Here is a 20,792-nt window from a genome sequence, read left to right as displayed (position 1 = left end):
AGGTGCCTTCCCCTTCCATCTCCCTTCCTTGCTTACCTGGTCCCTTCACAAATAAAGTTTTCTGTCTGGAAAAAAAAAGGCACAATGCAAAAAAACAATCATGCTTTTTTATGTTTTTAAAGCTCTAGAAATTGCCAAGCCACCACCGCCTACTAAGTTAATTCCAGCAAAAGGTAAATGAAATGAAATTATAAAATATTTTTAGTTCTTAGATTTGTGTTTGTGTCATTTATTCTTATTTTTTAAATAGACACCTGCCAGGTTATAGTTCAGTGGTAGAATCTGAATTGCAATATAAGAGGTACTATTAGAAATGAGAGCAATTTTGCATTGCTTCTACGCTAGGAAAGCTAACTCAGAAATGCGTTTATTAAACTGCATCTGCGCACAGCAACATGGAAACAAGCAAGGGCACTAGAAAAGGAGAAGCCATTCCTAATTCTCTGAAGTGTATCATAAATATTCAGCATCATACAACTAATAGGGACCTTCAAGATCTTTTCAGATCCATTAGAGAAAGGGAAACAATTGAATTGATTGCATAATTTAAATTCTATCTTTATTAAGTTGATGAATGGGTTATCTTTCATCTTTAAAAAATGTGGATTTACAAGTAAAATATGCTTGAAAGAATAGTTGGAACTTTGAAAATGTGAACTAAGGCACCATTAAATATATATATATATATATATATATATATATAAAATTGTAAGTTTTGAAAATATTCCATGAAAAGACAGAGTTCTGCAAATGGAAGCTTCCACAGAACAACGGGTGAGGTGCTCATTTAGCAGTATTTACTGCAGGCATTTTTTTTCACACTGGGAAAATTTCACATCAAGAGCAAAGGCTATCTTGATAGCCTTTGCTGTCTTTCATAGTCAACTAAGTTTCAAATCCTATACAAAGAAAAGTGAAGCGAATCCTCAATGAAATTCTGAGATACTGAAGTTTTTGGCTGTGTTGTTTCATCTAATGAATTGAAGCAATTATGTGTGACTTACATATTGATATTTATTCATCTGTATATTGATTTATTTTAGGTCCTGAAATTATTGACGTGTCGTCTAAGGCTGAAGAAGTCAAGATAACAACCATCACCAGAAAGAAAGAAGTTCAGAAAGAAAAGCAAGCTGTGTATGAGAAAAAGCAAGCAGTCTATGAGGAAAAGAAAGTTTTCATAGAGTCTTTTGACGAGCCTTACGACGAGCTGGAAGTGGAGCCCTACACAGAGCCCTTTGAGGAACCTTACTATGAAGAGCCGGAGGAAGACTACGAGGTCAAGGAGGAAGCTAGAAAGGAAGTTTATGAGGAATGGGAGGAAGATTTTGAAGAAGGGCAGGAATACTATGAAAGGGAGGAAGGCTATGACGAAGGGGAGGAGGAGTGGGAGGAGGAACACCGAGAGACAGAAGTGATCCAAGTTCAAAAGGAGGTGTACGAAGGTATGCTTACGCTGGCTGACTTTCCTCTTTGCCGCAGATCGTTGCATTTTCATGGCAATTAGCTGTAGATTAGAACTAGGCGAAAGGAAGATCTGCGTATTTTTTGGTTAGAAATCTTCAGAAACTCAGTCTTTTAAAAATTCTTTTATTTTGGTAATCTTTATATAATTGATTAGGGCACAAAGGGTCAAGGGCTACAGGAAATTGGGTTCGGCCATTATTTCCACGTTAATAATATTTTTCTTTTTTTCTGTATCCGGGGTAAAAGAAACTCAATCTTTAAAGAAGTAATTTTCCTCAGAGTTACGTTCATGCTTTGGTATTACATGCTAAATAAATCCTTTAGTTCTATTATTCAGACTAAATTTCAGGTTCTGTCTTGGAACGCAGGAGTTCAGTTTTTATCTCCCTCTTCTTTTTGGCACCTCAGTCTTTGAAATCCAGCACTAGGAATTATGTTAGCAAGAATGATGCAAAATGCAGTATTCTGTGTGCTTATGTATCTTGACTTATTTGCAACTAATACAGCTTTTAGGAATGTACTAAGCATCTCTTCCTATCCTTTTTTTCCTAATTGAAGAAGCACATGAAAGAAAAGTTCCAGCAAAAGTGCCAGAAAAGAAAGTAGCACCTCCTAAAGGTATGTAGCTGTAATTACATTAGCAGATCAGAGCACGAGCGTCATTACCATGTCTCGTTTGGCAAAAATGTATAAATCACCAGTTCAAATCAATAGGCACAACTTCTTCTCTGTTCTATTATATCAGTGGATTTCTTAAAAATGTCTAACTCATCTAATAAAACATTAAAGGATTTTATGGTAGATTTTAAATAAATATGACCAAAATAATTTAAGTACTAAACCTTCTACATACCCAAATTTGTCTCTCTCTGAAAATCATTATATGTATATGTATGCATATATACATGTGCATGTGTGGAGAGAAAGAGGAGGGAGCGTTTTCCTAGAAATTCTAAAAGTACTGCAATTTCTTTAAAATGTTTGCAGTTGCAAAGAAGCCAGTAGTTGAAAAAATTGAAAAGACCACTCGAAGAATGGAGGAAGAAAAAGTCCAAGTCACCAAAGGTATCATAGCACGCCTCTAATGCCTGTAGCCAGCGGTCTGTTTCCCGATATGCACTCACGTGGTAGACATTTGTAAAGTCAACTGTTTTTAAATTTTGTGAAAAAAAAGATATATTTTTTTTATATATTTGTACATATTTTTTTTAAGTCCCTGAAGTTTCAAAGAAGATTGTGCCACAAAAACCTTCCCGGATTCCAGTAGAGGAAGAAGTTATTGAAGTGAAAGGTATATATCTAATTTTAAGCTACAACTTTGACTGCTTGATTGATGTCTCTGAAAATGTGCACATATTTTGCGAAAAAAAAAAAAAATTCCAAAACCACCACCAGAACAAGCTCAGTTTTATGTAATAAGATCTTAGAGGGAACTGCATACTTGTATAACTTGAATGAATAATAACATCTTGGTTTCTATTTTTGCTTTAAAATTTCACATTTTTAAGGGAGGCTTTGTGTTTAATTGGCAGCCTTCTAACTTTACTATGCAATGCATTCGGTTACACGTGGCATTTCCATCCTCTCGTTTACACGGATAGATTCTAACAGATTCGGCAGAGCACCGCAGTGTGCGTGAAGAAGTTGTGTCTATTTGATTTTCATTTAGTGGTGTTTGATGAAGGCTTCATGGGCTGTTTGTCTCCACTGTTCAAAACGGGATTTATGTTGTTGGCAAACTAAAATGTGTTATCAGGCTGTCATATTAACCCATTCAGTGTGTGCTTAAAGATTTAAGTAGTGTACAATCCATGTATTTGATCTAATGTCTTATCATAGAAAAATAAAACGCTAATGTGAAATACTCTCTTTGAAGTGCCAGCTGTGCATACAAAGAAGATGGTTATTTCAGAGGAAAAGATGTTTTTTGCTTCTCACACAGAGGAGGAAGTGTCAGTCACAGGTATAAGGCAATTTGAACTGGGGATCACCTGGAAGGGATTTTGTGGGATTTTTATCTCTCTTGTTGCTTTACAATCTGTGGTCATGTGGTCATTTCTGTCTGCTTGTAATTCTGTTCATCTTTATCATTTCACGTGTGTCTGTTTTAATTTTCATTTTTGTGTTGATTGGAAATTATCTTGCACTGTGCTACAGCAGTAATTGTACATTTTTTAAAGTTCCCGAGGTACAAAAGAAAACTGTCACTGAAGAGAAAATTCATGTTGCTGTTTCCAAAAAGACTGAGCCACCACCTAAAGGTATTAGTGACACATTCTAAATTTACAATCTTTCAAAAATTGGTGTAGGTCGCAGATGAGGCAAATAGTAAAATAGCATAGTATATGATATGTCACGTAGCAGACCTAGAGCCGCCATTTACAAGGGACATAAGCAGGTGGTGAAGAGACCATCAGGAGTCCACAGGCGAGAGAAAGAGAGGTTCTAGAGGAGTTAGTCTCTGATTCAAGGAGTTCGCGGCCCCAGGACCCAGCATCTGGAAATACTGCCCCATGTCCCGGGGTCAGCTCAGACCAGCTCATTAGAGCCTGTGCTTTCATTTTCAGGAATCTTTCCAGCCAGGTTCCAGCCACAATTACTACCAATTAAATTACGTCATTTTAGAATTAAATAAATCCCACCGAAGAATAGGTGCTCCCAACCATTCCCAAGGAAGTGGAAGCACCTCCATCAAACGTGGAAACAGTCACATTTTTAAATGATTTTCTGGCTTCAATTGGAATGAAGCACAGTACCTGTGTTTTAGTTCTAAATCTTGCAATTCCAGCCATTCATTTGACACCACAATTACTAGCAATTAAATTATGTCAATGTAGAACTAAATAAATCACATTTTAATCACTAGTAAATATTCAACATTTCTTCCCACTTTACTGTATTTTTCTATTAGTTTTGTTTCTGAGTTTGTTTCCTCTGACTTGTTACCTGGTGGAACTGGCACATAATTTTGTGCTACAGGAAATTCCTTCCCCAGTCTGAAATCATAAGCTTTGTGTGAGGTGTCATACTGGAAATATTTCCAACAAGCCACAGATCAAGGCTCTGTCTACAACTTCAGCCAATACATTAGAAATTTCAGATTATCTAATGTGGTTGTCTTCATGCAACTACTGTGTACAAGTTAAGTTGCTAAAGCATTATCTTCAAAGTTACTGTTCATTAAAAAAAGAAAATGTTTTTTATGGAAAAGGCAGTATTGCCACTGAGGAATGGATGTTCCCACCCACTCCCAAAAAAGTGGAGGCTCATAATCCAAAAGGGATACAATCACATTTCCAAATGATTTTCTGGCTTCAATTGGGATGAAGTAGAATATCAATTTTTTAGTTCCAAATGTTGCAACAATGAATGTTCTGTTTAAAATATACAGTTTCTCAAATATGACACATTTCTTTTAAAGTCCCTGAGCCACCTAGGAAACCAGTTCCAGAAGAAGTGACCCTCGTTCCCATTTCTAAAAAGGTGGAGCCCCCGGCAGCCAAAGGTAGAATATTTTTTTAAAAAAAAATCATAATATTTGTCTTCTTTGCTGTACATCTGCTTTCACACAATAGTGACACTGTCAAAGAAAATAGTGACACTGTCTGTGTGTGTTGATTTCATCCATTTGTGGCAATATATTGTACAAGCATCAGCCTCATTGCAAGGTCCTAGGCCATCCTAAGTGGGTCTTTGTTTCATGTTAACATATGTAATGTCTTTATGGTGTTGATGTAGTTCGTATTTGTTATGACAAGTAAAGCACACTGATTTACTTCTGAATTCTTAGACTCTACTGAGAATTCAAACTTTAGTGTGCTCTTTAAGTGTCTTCAAAGTAGACTAGATTGTTCAACCTGTTCAACCTATCTTTAAAGTTCCTGAAGCTCCCAAGAAACCAGTGCCAGAGGAGAAAAAGCCAGTTCCTGTACCCAAGAAGAAGGAACCTGCTGCTCCCCCAAAAGGTACTCCAGACATGGTGCTGGGGAGAACCTTTGCCTGGAATGCCTGCTGCTTGCTTTACGTGGTCTTCCTGTGGGCTATGCTCCCTTTTTATCCTGACTCTTACAAATTCTCCTTGTGTTTCTCAAGCTCCTCAGCTTTGGGGCTGTGTTTCTAACATGTAATATTTACAATCCTGAATATTCCCAAGGTACCACCAGAAACATTATTAAAATAACCATGTCAAACTACTACTTTAAATTTTTTATATCTTCCCACTCAATATTTGTGAAATTCATCTTCTGTAGTCGTGGCTCCAAGGGGAAAAATGACTCTAATTTCTCATGGATGACTTTTTCTTAATAAAAACTTGTGAGCCATGCAGACATGGAGATGGACAGAGGCAGCCAGAGCGACTGGCAACACAGAGTGTTAGCAGCATGCAGGTATACATGGTCTTGCAAGTGACGGCCAGGCATAGTCATCGCTGGTGACAGAAAACAGGGCTGTAGCCTTTGCTTTCACCCTCTTTTTGAGACACTAATTGTTCTCTAGTGTTTTCCGTAAATGTGGCAAACAGCTACTCAGCTGCTGAAGTGAAGTGACTTTTTTATATAGGTGTGTTGGCATTCAAATGTGTGCTGTGGCCTACTGCTATTCCCTTTGGGGTTTCAGTTCTGCGTGAGTGGTGAAGGGAGTGGTGTTGAAAGACACTTGATTGAAGCGGTGAAGCCACAGCTGCACACATCTGGTCTCCTAGGAAGAGAGAGACAGCAGGAATTCAATCTCATTCTGTTGAGTAGAAAATAGTCACTGAAGCTAGCCATATTTATAGTGTTTTGTTTTGTCTGTTTGTCCAGTGTTTCTGTTTCTTCCAGAATCAAATCTATTTCTCTTTTAAACTCTTGGCTCTTGTATTATTTTGGTTCTTTTTTTTTTTTTATTTCAAATGATATAGAAAACAAGTTTTGAGTACTTGACCACTAAATGTGAAGATAATAAGAATAAAGCCAAAGCTCCCTTTAAAAAATAATTTTTGATTATTTGGCCATCAAGCACAAAAGTCATATTAGTAAAACCAGTAGTCCCAGAGTGACTTGGTACCTCCTGAAGGAGTCACAGAGACATCTCTCATTTATATAACACACTGCATGTATACATAACTAATAGCAAAATTGTGCCAATAGGTAAGGGATGAATTCTGTGTATCTTTTTCTGTTTTGTAGCTCAGTTTTAACTATCCAGATGCCTGCAAAAAGGTGGTACATGTATCACATCAAAACCTTTATAACATCATAGCTGGCTTCATTTTCTGTATCACGCTGCTACTGTGTATGTTGTATATGACAGCACTCGTGAACTACATGAAGAGTTACATGTGTGCCTATGTCCTTTATCAAAGCAATTTCTGTCGGGACTCACTTTCTGTTTTAAAAACTTTAAGTTCCAGAAGTGCCAAAGAAGCCAGTGCCTGAAGAAAAGATTCCTGTTCCAACTGCAAAGAAGCAGGAAGCTCCCCCAACTAAAGGTACAGTGTCTTGCTTCGTCAAGTAGCCATGTTTTTTGTCTTAGTGTAGAAGAGTGTGTGTTGAGGTATCCATTAATTGAATTAATTTTGTGCAAAATAAATGTTTTATGGTGAGTGCCCATTTAACCAAAATGTCCGTCTACATGTTTGCAATCTTAGAAAATAAGTGTTTTAGTTGCTTTGGGCAAACAAAGTCAATTCTGAAAATGTCTTTTCAAGTTTCTGAAGTACAGAAGAGAGTTGTCACAGAAGAAAAAATAACAGTTGTTACAGAAAGAGAAGAATCGCCACCTCCAGCAGGTACTTAATCCCATTACCCTGAAATAACTTCCTCCCCTCCCAGCTGCTGTAACCCATGTCCTTGTGATTGGACCTACCTGTTCTGTGTTGATTACTTGTTTTCCTTCATGTTAAAATCCAATACTATCCTTTAAGTGCCAGAAATACCAAAGAAGAGAGTTCCTGAACAAAGAAGACCTGTTCCTCAGAAAGAGGAAGAAGCTCCACCACCAAAAGGTATTGTGTTGCTATCTTTTGGGGAGCCCTCTTCGTGTACAATTAGGTTCCCAGGCAAATTACTGACTTTCATGGTATCAGCACATAGTTGGTGCATGTATGTGTGTTGTGCTGGGCTCCAGGGAGGTAACAGTCAAGTCCTAAAAGTGCCTACTGTTTCTAAAGTGCCTGCTGTGCCCAAGAAACCTGTGCCTGAGGAGAAAGTCCCAGTACCCGTTCCTGTCGCTAAGAAACCTCCTCCTCCCCGAGGTAGGATTTGTCTCAGGCCTCTGTCAAGCCTCTTAGCGTCTCGATTCTTCCCTATTTGGTCTGTTCTTTTCTTGCCCTCACCCTTTGTCTTGCTTCTGGTACAGCTTTGTGTAAATTACACCTGTGAACTGTTACTTGTTTTCCCATCATGCTTTGCGAAAGTGCTGCCATGTGCAAATCTTTTCTAGATCCTAAAAAGAGAGCACTGTAAAAAAAAAAAAATCTTGATTTTTAAAACTTCAACTTTTAATGCTCTCTTAAAGCGGAAGTTTCTAAGAAAGCTGTCATCGAAGAAAAAAGATTCATGGCCGAAGAAAAGCAAGCTGTCGCAGTGTCACAGAGAGTGGAAGTCATGCGGCATGAAGGTACAGAATCAGAAGAGAAGAAAAAGGAGTCTGCGTGTGTTTCCTCAAAGTTTTGTCTTCTTTCTAGATGTGACAGTTTAGCCTAGAACTTATCCTTGTTCGTTGTTTCTGTTCTGTTTTTAGTAGATTGTGTCAACCTGTTGGGCATTTCCGAGGGTGTCTCTTGTGCCTACGGTGGTCTTGAACTATTCAAAAAAAGTGAATGGGCTGCTGGGAATGTGGTACTTTTGCGAGTGCCACACTTGGATATATTTGAAAATCTGCTCAGTCTTGGGCAATGCTATCCCCTTATCTGAAACCAGCTGTTTCCTTCTGGAACGAAGGAGGCTGATGCAGTGATGCCTTAAGCAGATAGAAGAACCATCTTCCACACAACGAGGAGTATTTCTGCAGGCTGAATTTCCATTAAATCTCATCTTTTAAACTATTCACAGAGGCAGAATGGAGTTATTCAGAAGAGGAGGAAAGAGTGTCTGTTTCCGTTTATAGAGAAGAGGAAAGAGAGGAGGAGGAGGAAGAGGGAGTGGAGATTACAGAATACGAAGGTAAACAATGCAAACTAGATAGCCTTGAGCTGGTGTCTTGATGAAGTTTTCTTTCACAGATAGTTTAGCAGGCTGATGAGAAACTCTGTTTCTGAGGAAACTCCTCCTAGCCTCATTGGATCTGCCTTTCCTTCAAAACACAAAGTTGAGAAACATGACACATGATTAGAGTATACATCCAATTTATTTCCTCTCCTTCTTACCTCACATTTTCACATATGTCCTCTACATCCATTCTTTAGATAGAACTTCACTTCAGCATGGTTTGTTTGTAATTTACCTTAGCATCTAATGTCTTAACACTGTTTCTCTTTTTTAGCACAGTCTACAGACAGAAATATATTACATATTATATTCCTGTACACACATATATAGCCATGAAACAAAAAAATTATTACCCTTACTGTGTGCAATATTATTTATTGTTTTTTGTTCCATCCTGCTCTGTTCTTTCCACTTAAGAAGATGGGAACCACGACCCATTTTATATTGATGACACAAATCACTAACATGTCCCTAGAGTTTTAAAATGAGCAAGAGCGTTTACTACCTCATTTAATTGCCAAAAGCAGAGTCATCTTTGTGTGTGTGAATCACTGAACACTTGAGGCCTTTCTGTATTTCATACATGGAGAAAACAGTTATGTAAAACTGTCGTCAGCTTGACTTGCATTCAGATGCCCCCATGCCCACAATTCAATTTCTGTTGTTTCTTAAATATTGCGTTAATTAAGGCATCACTAGGTTTCCTGCTAAAATTCAACGTTCTAACTAAAGCAATAAAGTTCTAAAGTAGCTCTGCTTTGAAATCAGTAAGTCCCTTCACAAATTAACTCTCCTCTCTCAATGAAAGGACAAGTAGAATTATGGTACCTTTGGACACCCTCAAGTACACCTCTGGCTAATGAATCTGGCTCCTCAGACTCTCCCTCTCCACTTAGAAGAAACGTTCTAATGACTAAAAGTTCTAATGACACATTCTTAATGGAAGGGTTTGGTGTAGAGTCAGGATAGGAGCCCATAAAAAAAATTCTGCCAGCTCTCAGTTCCTCCTGCAAGAGACCCTGGTGTTGGGCTTATGTCAAGAATCTGAGGAGCTCAACAACTCCACCCCTTCTAAAAATGATTGGAAATGGTCTCACCCCCTGGCTCTGATCATTGATTTGGGGGCAGTAAAAATTCATGTCAAACTGAAAGGAAAGACCTTCTTTGGTATTCTGATGTTTTCAAAAAGCCATAAAGATGGGTGGCATGTTAACTTTGCTTTCAGTGTCAAGAGCCAGGTGTGTTTTAAGCTTTCTATTCTGTAGGCTCAAAAATCACATGAAGTCTTCAACCTCTTCTACCCTACCTACCCACTAAGCAGGGGAGGGGAAGGGGCGGGAAGAACATGAGTCATCTTGCATTTCTCTTTTATATCTTCATGTGTATGTTTCTGCCCCAGAGCTTTTGAGTCTGAAGTGTTCTGTTATTTTTCAACTTGTCTTCAGATTCTTGTATTCTTAGTGGTTGGGCTTCTGTAATTTTCCTGCTATTCCTGTGAATATAATTGTCCTTATATGCACTTTATAATACACTTGAAAGTTAAATTAATAAAACCTCTTATACTCTTCGGGTATTTTGAATGAAGACTACCAGGGATTTGCCAAGTGTTAAACTTGTGGCATTTTAATCCCTTGTTGAAGTGACAAACTAAGACTAGAATTAAGTATGAACACCACTACAATTTGTTTTCTTTAAAATTGATGTCTTTAAAGTGATGGAGGAGCCTGAGGAATATGTTGTGGAAGAAAAGCTGCACTTTATTTCTAAGCGAGTGGAAGCTGAACCAGCTGAAGGTATTCTGCTTTCTCTCTCTGTTGATTTGTCCCTCCTTTACGTTCTCGTATAATTTAGTACCTGTAATGCAAATGTTAATAAATGTTATGTCTAGTTAAAAAAAAAAAGACCCCTTATATTTTTATTTTAAAAAGAAGTCAGGTCATTTCCAAAGCATATTTTATCATCTTTTCAAGTGCCTGAGAAGCGTGAGAAGAAAATTGTCCCGAAACCAAAAGTTCCTGCTAAAACTGAGGAGCCTCCACCAGCTGAAGGTACACTTTCTCTCCAAGAAACGGATGCCGTTTGCTCTGGTAACTGGAACAATGCCTTTCGCTGAGACCACTAAGTTCTCAGCACACCCACAGAGCATTTTTCCCCCATCTGAGCTTAGTCTTTGCGTCTATGTGTGATCTTCTCAGAATTCTCTGTCACTTCTTATGTAATGAAAATTAATATTATTAAACTTCATCTTTCTAAAGTCCCTGAGCCACCTAAGAAAATTGTGCCAGAAAAGAAAGTCCCGGCTGTGACTCCTAAAAAGGAGACGGTGCCTCCACTGAAAGGTATATTGGATTTTACTTTGTTCTTGAAAATGCTTCTCTTTCCTTTCTTCTTAAGTCAGTGTCTTCTTTGGATGTTGATAACTGCAATAAGCAAATGTGTGTTTACCCATCATATCTTTAGTGTTTTCCTATCATATGTTTGACTGTGTTACCTGCTATCTTTTAAGTGCCAGAAGAGCCAAAGAAACCAGTTCCAGAGAAAAAGGTTCCCCCCAAAGTGGTTAAGAAAGAAGAACCTCCTTCAGTCAAAGGTAAACAGAATCCTGCAGCCCAAAGCCTGTAGACATTTGTCTTGTCTTTTTGTTTCTCTTGCTGCTGTCCTATGGGTCTCACTTTCTGGATGTAGGCTGTTGGTGTATGTCGGTGGCACTGGTGTAGTAGCACCTTGTCTTTGGGTGGAGTTAAAATTACTTGTTGTGATGTTTAGCTGTATGTATTGTAAATTCTTTGATTCTACAAGCATAATACTTTCTGGCTGATATATACTTTTACAATTCTCCAGTAAACTATATAATCCCCTAATCCTTAAATTATCTTTGAAGTGGCTGAGAGGCACATGCAAATTACCCAGGAAGAGAAAGTTGTTGCTGTAACTAAAAAAGAGAAGCCTCCAAGAGCAAGAGGTACATCAGCCCCTTGAGTGCCCACTGTAGCACTTCATCTGCTCTCTGTACCAAGTGCACTGGCTCTGGGTGTTGGTTGTTGTTGTAGCTGTTGCTTTGTGTTTAAAATCATGAAAAATATCAAGTCTTTGATATTTGGTGCACTGCTTTATAACTTTCTTTATGGTTTGCATGAGAGAAACAGTTCTTTAAACTGAAATCTGTCTTTAAAGTGCCAGAGGAACCTGAAACAGCTGTTCCAGAAAAGTTTCCTAAACTTAAACCTAGAAGAGAAGAGGAGCCACCAACGAAAGGTAAACAGATTTAAAAAAAAAAAAAAGAACATCCAGACATTGTAACTGAACTTATGAAATGTGTTTCGTTAGAGAAAATAAATAACTACATTTTACCAGGTAAATAATGTAAATATGCTATCTTATCACTTTCAATATTTCAGAAATGAACTACTTTTTTGAGAAAAAAAAAAAGTAAAACCTCTACCAAAGGTGCATAGCTTCCCTTAAAATGTGTTTGTCCTTTGTCTTGTTTTTCTAAGCACAGCTGCTAAACTCTCTTATGTGGCATTTTTTTAAAATCCTGACCATGTCAGCAGAACTTATGAAAAACCTTATAATTAAGGGAAAGAAACTATTTGTGTTACATGAATCTTTCTGTTGCTTTTACTTATTTGATAGTCATGGTTTCTGTGATTCTGTTGTCTTTTCCAATTCTCTTATAAATGCTACTTGATCTTCCTGAAGTTACTCAGAGTTCTTGAAGCATCAAGTAGCTTAGAAAAAGTATTCGTGTCTATTAGACCATGTTGATATCCATGTCTGTTGCTTTTTTCTTGTCACTTAAATGAGAAGTTTAAACAGCACTGGTACAGTTGTCTTTATTCTTGGATTATTTATTCAAAATTTGTCTTAGCATATAGCTTAGAGCTAAGAATCTTGCCATTCACTTTTAATAATTACTCTTTTAAAGTGACTGAAATCAGAAAAAGAGCTGTTAAAGAAGAAAAAGTATCCATTGAAGTTCCAAAAAGAGAACCTCAGCTCGCTAAAGGTATATTTATTGTGTCCTGATTACATAATAAGAAGTATGAAAGTAGCTGACTCTTCACCTGCTAGATTCCGTTTTGGCTCCTTTACATTAATAGATTTTTCTGACTCAAGTCAGGGATGCTAACCTCTGAAATCACAGTTAAGAAATAGACATTTTCTGATATCATGACCAGCTAAGGATACTCAGGGTCTCCTATAACTAGTGCATGAGACCATCACAAAAGAGTGAATTCAAAATGCAATGTCACTATCACCCCTAAATGAGTTCCAGAGTCAAACACTGCCTGTTGTCACTGTTATTCTAGAAGTAACAGTAACAGAAGAGAAAGAATGGTCCTACACCCGAGAGGAGGAAACTGTTTCAGTACAGCGGGAAGAGGATTATGAGGAAATTGAAGAATATGAATACAGAGAATTTGAGGACTATGAACCAACAGAAGAATATGACCAATATGAAGAATATGAAGAACGAGAGGCTGAACATCGGGAAGAGTATGAAGAATATACCACAGGTATGAGCAAAACTGTAACCTGAAACAGATAAATGTGTGCAGATTCCATGGGAACAGGAGAAAATGTTGGATGCCCAAAGAAACTTGGAAAAGTCTCTGTTTCATTTGGCAAATCCATAATTCCTTTCTCTTGGTAATTCCTCACTGGAGAAGGGAGAGGAGGAAACTATAAATCTTAAGAAAATTATTGTTGGGTTTTGAAAATACCCATCCTCCTTATTTTTGCTGATCTGCAAAAGAGCAACTGTCTCTAAGTTTCTCCAACTAAGAATTTACTTTAAGGTGCCTATGAACTTCCTTAAACATGATCAAAAAATGTCTGTTTCTTAGTCTGAAGCTTAGTATCTTCAAGCACAATAGGCTATTAAGAAAACATACTACTTTCAGAATTTGTATTGTCACAAGTTAATGATGACTGCCTCTAAAGACAAGACAGACAAGAAAGTAACATAAACAGTTGTGCTCACCTAATCAGATCAAGTCTGTGAGCATACGGTTCAGATTCTAAGAGCTTTGCTTATTTTATCCATGGAATAAATTCAAATCAGAATTTTATAGTATTCACTGATATTGTACCTAATTTCATTTCTAATGCTCCATTGCCTAACTTTGAGAAAATTCTAAATAGTTTTACAGACAGCATTAGAAAACAGTATTATAGAGAGAGGAATTTTAACCGTGACTTTGTAGATCCAAAGTGGAAAAAAAAATTGAGTATGATAAAATGAAATTGTATTTGTTTGATTGAAGGAAATACCAAGGAGTCAAGGGTGACATACGGTTTTTGAGATCTGTTCGAGGTTATTCTCCTTAGACCTTATTTCCTGAGGGCCTGGCTATCCCATAGACAAAATGTTTTAACTCTTTGATTCTGCTTAAGAAATATTTTTAGTCTGACACTAATTACTCATATGCACCTTTAAAGAACCCACGAAGCCTGTCCCAGTGAAGCCTGTGCAAGAAGAGCCTGTTCCCAAAAAGCCCAAGGCCCCACCAGCTAAAGGTAGAGTGAGAACAGCATCACCATTGTGGGACCTCTGCTTCCTGCCTGCCTGTGTACTACTAACACGCGTGGATGTGGCTGTGTTCCAATCATGTGTGCTTGGGGAACACGTATGTGGAATTTCTCAACTCTTGGTTGTTATTGACTCTTGAGAAGCCTGGTTTTGAAATCTTTTACTATTAATATTTTTAAAGTGCTGAAGAAACCTGTTGCTGAAGAAAAAGCACCAGTACCTATTCCTAAGAAACTCAAACCTCTGCCACCCAAAGGTACATCACAGAGTAATAAGTACCTTCAAACAAGTCTGGTACTCATATTCTGTAATCGTGTCTCCTGTGTCGCTTGTCTGATGGTCTCTGTGCTTACTGAACAGATTGTTCAAGTCTTGATTCTTTCAGTTGTCCCTGTCTATTTGTTATACAGTACACATATAGGGCTGATTTTAATGCTCTTTAATAATGAATATCTTTAAAGAACCTGAAGAATCAAAGAAGGTTGTTGAGGAAAAAATACGTATTTCAATCACCAAACGTGAAAAAGAGCAAGTGGCTGAACCAGCTGCTAAAGGTATAAATTCCTTTCTAGATTATGATCTTCTACAATATGTCTTTTGAAATGAACATACTGTGTCTTGCTTTACTTGGTTATTTTATGTCTTTTAATTCTTAAGAGATTTTGGATGTAAAAATCTGTAAATCCAGGATAAAATAATACTACATTTAAGAGGAAGAATGTTTTAAAAATCCACAGCCTCTTTTACAAAGACTAGAATACAGTGTTTGCACTTAAAAATCAGAGACCTTTAGATTTAAAAATCATACTTCTGATTTATCTATGTTGGTGTGATAATGAAATTTGATTATTTATGCATTCTAAAATAATTTTAAGGATGAAAAATTCTAACTCAGTATGCAGTCATTTTTTGGCTTTATATGAAGTATATATTTTAAATGAAGTAACATCCTACAATTCTGAAAGTATGCTAACCCAGAAGTAAATTTAGCTTTTCATTGATGGATGTTTCCTACAAAGACATATTCAAACACTAAACATCATTGGGCTCTGCCTCTCATGTCTACTTGAGTAAATATTTCTATGAGAAATATGAGAATCTATGAGAATCCTATCTGTGAAAATCAAACTTCCTTATAGATGAACAGTTGAAATTCTATCTCAGTAGAGACAGCTACAAAAATTATTCCATCTACCTAAAATACAGCAAAGCAATAATTGGCTATCTGAGTGACTTCCAACACTAAAGTTTTCTTACATTTAACATTTCAAGTGCCCATGAAGCCCAAGAGGGTTGTCCCAGAAGAAAAAGTACCTGTCCCTAAAAAAGAAGTAGCAGCACCTGTTAGAGGTACCTAATGCACTCCTTTGCCCATTCTTCTTTGTCTTCCTGGATGTTGAGTTCAAGTGTGGTTCTGTGTATGAAGTACTTTTGGGGGGCCAGGGAAAGCCTGCTCTTTCTTTTGTGGTAAATAGGATTGTGTTGCTCAAGTGTCTTAATTTCATTGATTAACTGGAAAAATGTTCAACTTAAAATCTTTAAAGTGCCCCAAGTGCCTAAAAAACGAGAACCGGAAGAGGTTGCCTTTGAAGAGGAAGTTGTAACCCACATGGAGGAACATCTTGTAGAAGAAGAAGAGTACCTCCATGAGGAAGTGGAGTACCTCCATGAGGAAGTGGAGTACTTTCCTGAGGAAGAATATGTTTCTGAGGAAGAATATCTTCATGAGGAAGAAGAATACCTGCATGAGGAAGAGAAGGTCATAACCAAGAAAGAAGTGGTGCCAGTCATACCAGTCAAAGGTAGATTATGTCTCCTGCAAGACAAAGATATCCAACAGTATCTTTGGAGCTTGAGCAACTGGCATGATCAGATTCTGGGGGATATTAGCACCAGGGACCAAGTTTGCCTAATCTAGAAATAGACATTTTTATATACAGAAGCATGTGATATCTATAGATGCTTTGCCTGTTTTGTATCTTTTCTGCAACATTCCCAAAATTCTTCATAATATCTTTAAAGTGCCTGAAGTGCCCAAGAAACCTGTTCCAGAAGAGAAGAAACCTGTTCCTGTTCTCAAAAAGAAGGAAGCCCCACCAGCAAAAGGTACACAACCAATCCAATGGGAGCCATAGAGGAGCTCTCTGTCCCCAATAGGTGAACTTCTAAGAAGAAACCTGTGTGTGTTCCTGTCTGTTAAGATTTGGATGTGCTTTGTGTGGTTGTCTGGATGTCTCATTTTTGGTGGTCAGAACTTAACAGTAAACAATGTTTTTAAAGTGCCTGAGGTTCCTAAGAAGCCAGATGAGAAGATTCCTGTACCTATTCCTAAAAAAGAAAAGGCTCCACCAGCTAAAGGTACATCTGTTCATAACCCAGCAGTGGAATAATGTAAAAACTTACCCATGTAGAATAACCTGGTGAGCTATGGCATTTCTTCTCCATGTGATAATATTAGTTAACACCAATGTCTGGGGCAAATGTGGCACAACCAGTGAAGCCTCCTCTTGGCACCCATAATCCAGCCTCCTATTAATGTACCAAGGATGCAGCAGATGATGGTTTGAGTACTTGAATTCCAGTCACCGGAGAGGAAGCCTTGTTGGGGTTCCTGACTCCTAGCTTTCAACTCTTAGGTCCCTTGCTATTGTGTCCATTCGGGGAGTGAAGCAGTGAATGAAAATCTGTGTTAGTCTCATTGTGCCTCTCTGCTTCTCTCTCTCCCTCTCCCTCTGTGTCGCTCTGTGACTTAACCTTTCAAACAAATCTTCTAAAAAGTAATATCAGTGTCAAAGCAACAATCATTCAGCTGGTCACAGGAGCAGTAGAGCATGTATCCCTCTCTTAAACTTGCCCAGAAAACATGCTTATTGACACTTAATCCTTGATTCCTCCTCTTTAGGAAAAAGTGCTCGGTGTAAACTAAACTCTTTTTACAGTATTAAACAAAACCATCATTTATTAGGCATTATGTGCTGTCTTTATCACGAGTCCGTGGTTTTTTTTCTTTCAGTTTTTCTAGTCGTAACATTTGTGCATTTTCATGCCTGTGTTTTGTGGCTATGATTTTTTTTCAGTCTTACTGTGAAATTATTAAAACATGTATGATGTTTCACTTAAGATGTTAACTGCTGTATTTTTTGCTATTGAGGAGAAATGTGACACTAACCCTTACTTGATATTTTTAAAGTTCCTGAAGTGCCCAAGAAGCCTGTGCCAGAGGAGAAAGTACCAGCGCCCGTTCCTAAAAAGGAAGCTCCGCCAGCCAAAGGTACATGAACTTCAGATGTGGCAAAGTAGTTTAAATTCACATTTGCATTTGTGTAAAAATTCATTCATTCCATTCAATATTCTTTAGGAATGCAACTCTTTACTATCACTTTTTATAGAGTGCAAAAATATTGTATTTCAAGAAGTAAGACACTTCCTGGAATTTCCTTGTCAAATTTTTATTACCTAATTTCGATCTTTTTGACACTGTGCATGGATTACGTATTTCTATGTTGTATGAATTTTTTCTCTAAAAAATTGTTTTTGAAGTGCCAGAGGTGCCCAAGAAGCCTGTGCCCGAGAAGAAGGTACCAGTTCCTGCTCCAAAGAAAGTGGAAGCTCCACCTGCCAAAGGTACATCCAATTATCAGTTACAGTGTAAGGTGGCAGATCCCATGTCTATGTCACTCATACACCATTCTCCTTTAATATTACATGCTTCTACAAGGTGTCTGTCTTACTAGAAATACACCAAGTATGTCATAATTGCTTTTTATGTCAGTGGGTCTAAAACATTGTGAATGAGCACATTCTTAAAGGCCAATAATATCTTTAAAGTGCCAGAGTTACCCAAGAAGGTCATCCCAGAAGAAAAGAAACCAACACCTGTTCTGAAAAAAATGGAAGCTCCACCCCCAAAAGGTACATTAATATGAGAACCAGGACCAAAAGGAACATTCCCTGTAGCTCCACACCATCACTAATTATAATTAACACTTGATGATATTTATGTTGAAGATCATCAATGCTGTATGTCCCAGAATATTTGTTTCCTGTTTTGTCCTATTGTGTGCCTACGTTACAAAAAAGTGATGTTCGTGTGACTTAATATGTATCTTTAAAGTGCCCAAGAAACGTGAAGCTGTCCCAGTTCCTGTAGCTCAACCTCCAGAAGAGGAACTTTTGTCTGAGGAAGAAATTGCTCCTGAAGAGGAAGTTCTCCCTGAGGAAGAGGAAGCTCTACCCGAGGAGGAAGAAACTCCTGCAGAGGAAGCACCTGAGCCTGAGGAAGAGGAAATTCCTCCTGAAGAGGAAGAATTTGTGCCTGAAGAAGAAGAAACTGGACCTGAAGAAGAGGAAGTTCTTCCACAGATCAAACCCAGGGTCCCAGAGCCAGCACCAGGTACACAAGCTCTTCTTGGAACCAGGAACTCATTTGTGTTGAGTTCTTCTTGTCTTGTTGTTCATCTCCAGTGGTGTTGGCAAAGCATGCTTTGTTGTCTGCTGTCTCAATCTCAGACACATTGCCATGGATATGCCTTGTTCACTATGTCTGCTTTCTGTGTATGTCGGCTCTGTGTGACCTGATTGTCTTTCCAAATTGCTTGCCTAGAAAGGTCATTGAGTTCTCTATGGTCTTACGTGTGTCTCTCTGGTTTGTCATATGCCACACTGTGCCTGTGAATTTTAATGACTTACTATGAAATGTTTTTAAGTGCCTGAAGCACCAAAGAAAACTGTACCAGTGAAGAAAGTCCCTGTTCCTGCCCCCAAAAAAGTGGAACCTCCACCGCCACCTAAAGGTACAGAAGGCACACCTCCCCGAAGTGAACACCCACTCCCCACCCATCATGTTAAAAGATAAATTACAGTGTAACAGGGGAGAGGGAAAATTATATTTCCTAAAATGGTCCAGGAAGATTGACAGTCTTCTCTTTTTATTGGACATTAGCAAAACAACAGTATTCTAAGAACAACAGGAGGAAGTGCTTGCCAAATTCCAGTGGTTTTATTAAATATCAGGATTTTCATGGAAATATTTTGCAAGGTTATATTATATACAGATAAAAGTTTTTTCATTTTATCTATTGAACCATTTTTGTTAGATTGTTAATTTTAAATGATCTTGTGATGACACAGTGAAAAGAAAAGATTATTTAAAACAGAGTAATAATCCATGACTTTATACTGTGCATTATTTATATATAATATGCAGTATGAAATTATGCTATAATTATTATGATGTAAATATTATACATGATGTTTTATAGTTATACACACATATGTAGCAACTCCACGGATTTTGATTTTAGCCTTGGCTTTGTACTTTGCTTGTTATTCTGAGAAAGCGCTTTAACCAATCTAAGCCTTGACTTTAAAGTGCAGATGCTAATATAAGTCCCAGTGGGCTCAGATATTGTTATGAGAATACAATAAAATCTAGCATAAAGGCACTCCATCATTAAAAGGATAATATCCAAATGTGACAGATTTGGTCTGCTCATAATACAGGACATGATGAATCTGTTCATTCCTTAAAACTCAATAATACTTTCTAAAAATGGTCTTGGCTTTGATACTTAAGCTAAGCATAACCCTTCCACAGGCTGGATAGCCAGATGATCAAAGAAATGGAAAAGCTGATCCTGTTTTAGTACTTTAAGGATACTTGATAAAGAATTAATTCCCAGTGAAATTTAGATGGCTGAAGTGGCAGTCCTATCTTCTGATAATCAAATATGCTACTGCCCCTTTGCTGTAAAAATCATAATCACATCCTAAACTTGGGTTCCAGTTTCTAGTACCTTTCCATTCTGTTGCATGTTGGTCTTTGTGTGTCTGGACTTCCTGGTTTCTCTTTATTTTGTCTGCCAAAAAAAGTAATCTTATCATGAAATGATATTCTTAAAGTGCCTGAGGTCAAGAAGAAAGTGCCAGAGAAGAAAGTGGTGATTCCCAAGAGAGAGGAGGCTCCACCTGCCCCAGGTACTAGAACTCCCAGCAAAAGTAGACTGTGCCATTTCTTTCCATCCCTGCTTCAGTATTTTTAACACATTATATTGTTGCTGTGTCTGTTGTTCTTGTGTTGATGAAACTGAAATTACAAAACAAAATAATGTCTTTCAAGAACCTGTGATCCTTAAGAAACCTGAACTGGAAAAGAAGGTGCCTCCTGCTGCTAAGAAACCAGTGGCCCCTCCTGCCAAAGGTACTGCATCCTATAACAGGATGCACTTGCTGCACCCGTGTTGAACTGTGGTGCTTGCTCCACAGGATGTTCAACATAACCGTTAGCATTGTGTGGTCTGTCATTGACGTTTGTCATTCATGACTCTGTGGCACCCATGTTTGTGTCATCTCAGGTTTTACATTTTATGTTCGTGTCTTTGATGTTGCTTTCCACCTGTGCTATTGCTAAAATATAAAAGTACTAAAATTATGTATCTTCAAAAAGCCAGAAGTAACTAAGAAACCAGTCTCTGGGGTACCCATTGTTCTTCCAGAAAATGTAGAGGTTCTTGGAATAAAAGAAGATTTCTGGAATTGAGTCTTAAAGTACCAACCTCTTGATTCTTTTCTCAATAACTGAGTCTGTGCAATGTCAGTGT

At 37.8% G+C, this 20,792-nt stretch overlaps 1 protein-coding gene across 5 annotated transcripts in view; it reads left to right on the top strand.

Annotated features, from left to right (window-relative positions):
- Nucleotides 1-20,792, top strand: part of TTN (titin) — a 262,852-nt gene that overhangs the window by 101,223 nt on the left and 140,837 nt on the right. For 2 of the 5 annotated variants that reach the window (XM_040971800.1, XM_040971798.1), the window contains 36 exons: nt 129-173; nt 1,044-1,445; nt 2,026-2,085; nt 2,455-2,532; nt 2,681-2,758; nt 3,344-3,430; nt 3,648-3,728; nt 4,889-4,972; nt 5,346-5,432; nt 6,854-6,937; nt 7,157-7,237; nt 7,373-7,453; nt 7,619-7,702; nt 7,966-8,074; nt 8,500-8,612; nt 10,370-10,450; nt 10,628-10,705; nt 10,913-10,996; nt 11,164-11,247; nt 11,539-11,619; nt 11,832-11,912; nt 12,586-12,666; nt 12,971-13,177; nt 14,103-14,180; nt 14,375-14,449; nt 14,655-14,747; nt 15,466-15,543; nt 15,738-15,847; nt 15,923-15,995; nt 16,216-16,299; nt 16,474-16,551; nt 17,384-17,464; nt 17,734-17,817; nt 18,022-18,105; nt 18,308-18,586; nt 20,095-20,169. The exons of the other annotated variants lie outside the window; for them this stretch is intronic. In XM_040971800.1, coding sequence (XP_040827734.1) covers nt 129-173; nt 1,044-1,445; nt 2,026-2,085; nt 2,455-2,532; nt 2,681-2,758; nt 3,344-3,430; nt 3,648-3,728; nt 4,889-4,972; nt 5,346-5,432; nt 6,854-6,937; nt 7,157-7,237; nt 7,373-7,453; nt 7,619-7,702; nt 7,966-8,074; nt 8,500-8,612; nt 10,370-10,450; nt 10,628-10,705; nt 10,913-10,996; nt 11,164-11,247; nt 11,539-11,619; nt 11,832-11,912; nt 12,586-12,666; nt 12,971-13,177; nt 14,103-14,180; nt 14,375-14,449; nt 14,655-14,747; nt 15,466-15,543; nt 15,738-15,847; nt 15,923-15,995; nt 16,216-16,299; nt 16,474-16,551; nt 17,384-17,464; nt 17,734-17,817; nt 18,022-18,105; nt 18,308-18,586; nt 20,095-20,169 — 3,603 coding nt within the window. The remainder of the gene's footprint in view (nt 1-128; nt 174-1,043; nt 1,446-2,025; nt 2,086-2,454; nt 2,533-2,680; nt 2,759-3,343; nt 3,431-3,647; nt 3,729-4,888; nt 4,973-5,345; nt 5,433-6,853; nt 6,938-7,156; nt 7,238-7,372; nt 7,454-7,618; nt 7,703-7,965; nt 8,075-8,499; nt 8,613-10,369; nt 10,451-10,627; nt 10,706-10,912; nt 10,997-11,163; nt 11,248-11,538; nt 11,620-11,831; nt 11,913-12,585; nt 12,667-12,970; nt 13,178-14,102; nt 14,181-14,374; nt 14,450-14,654; nt 14,748-15,465; nt 15,544-15,737; nt 15,848-15,922; nt 15,996-16,215; nt 16,300-16,473; nt 16,552-17,383; nt 17,465-17,733; nt 17,818-18,021; nt 18,106-18,307; nt 18,587-20,094; nt 20,170-20,792) is intronic. 5 annotated transcript variants of the gene reach the window in all.

This window comes from Ochotona curzoniae, unplaced genomic scaffold (assembly GCF_017591425.1).
Source record: "Ochotona curzoniae isolate NIBS_2020 unplaced genomic scaffold, NIBS_Ocur_1.0 contig_2210, whole genome shotgun sequence".
NCBI lineage: Eukaryota > Metazoa > Chordata > Mammalia > Lagomorpha > Ochotonidae > Ochotona > Ochotona curzoniae.
Note: the sequence above shows the minus strand (reverse complement) of the source record. Positions and strands in the feature narration are given on the sequence as shown.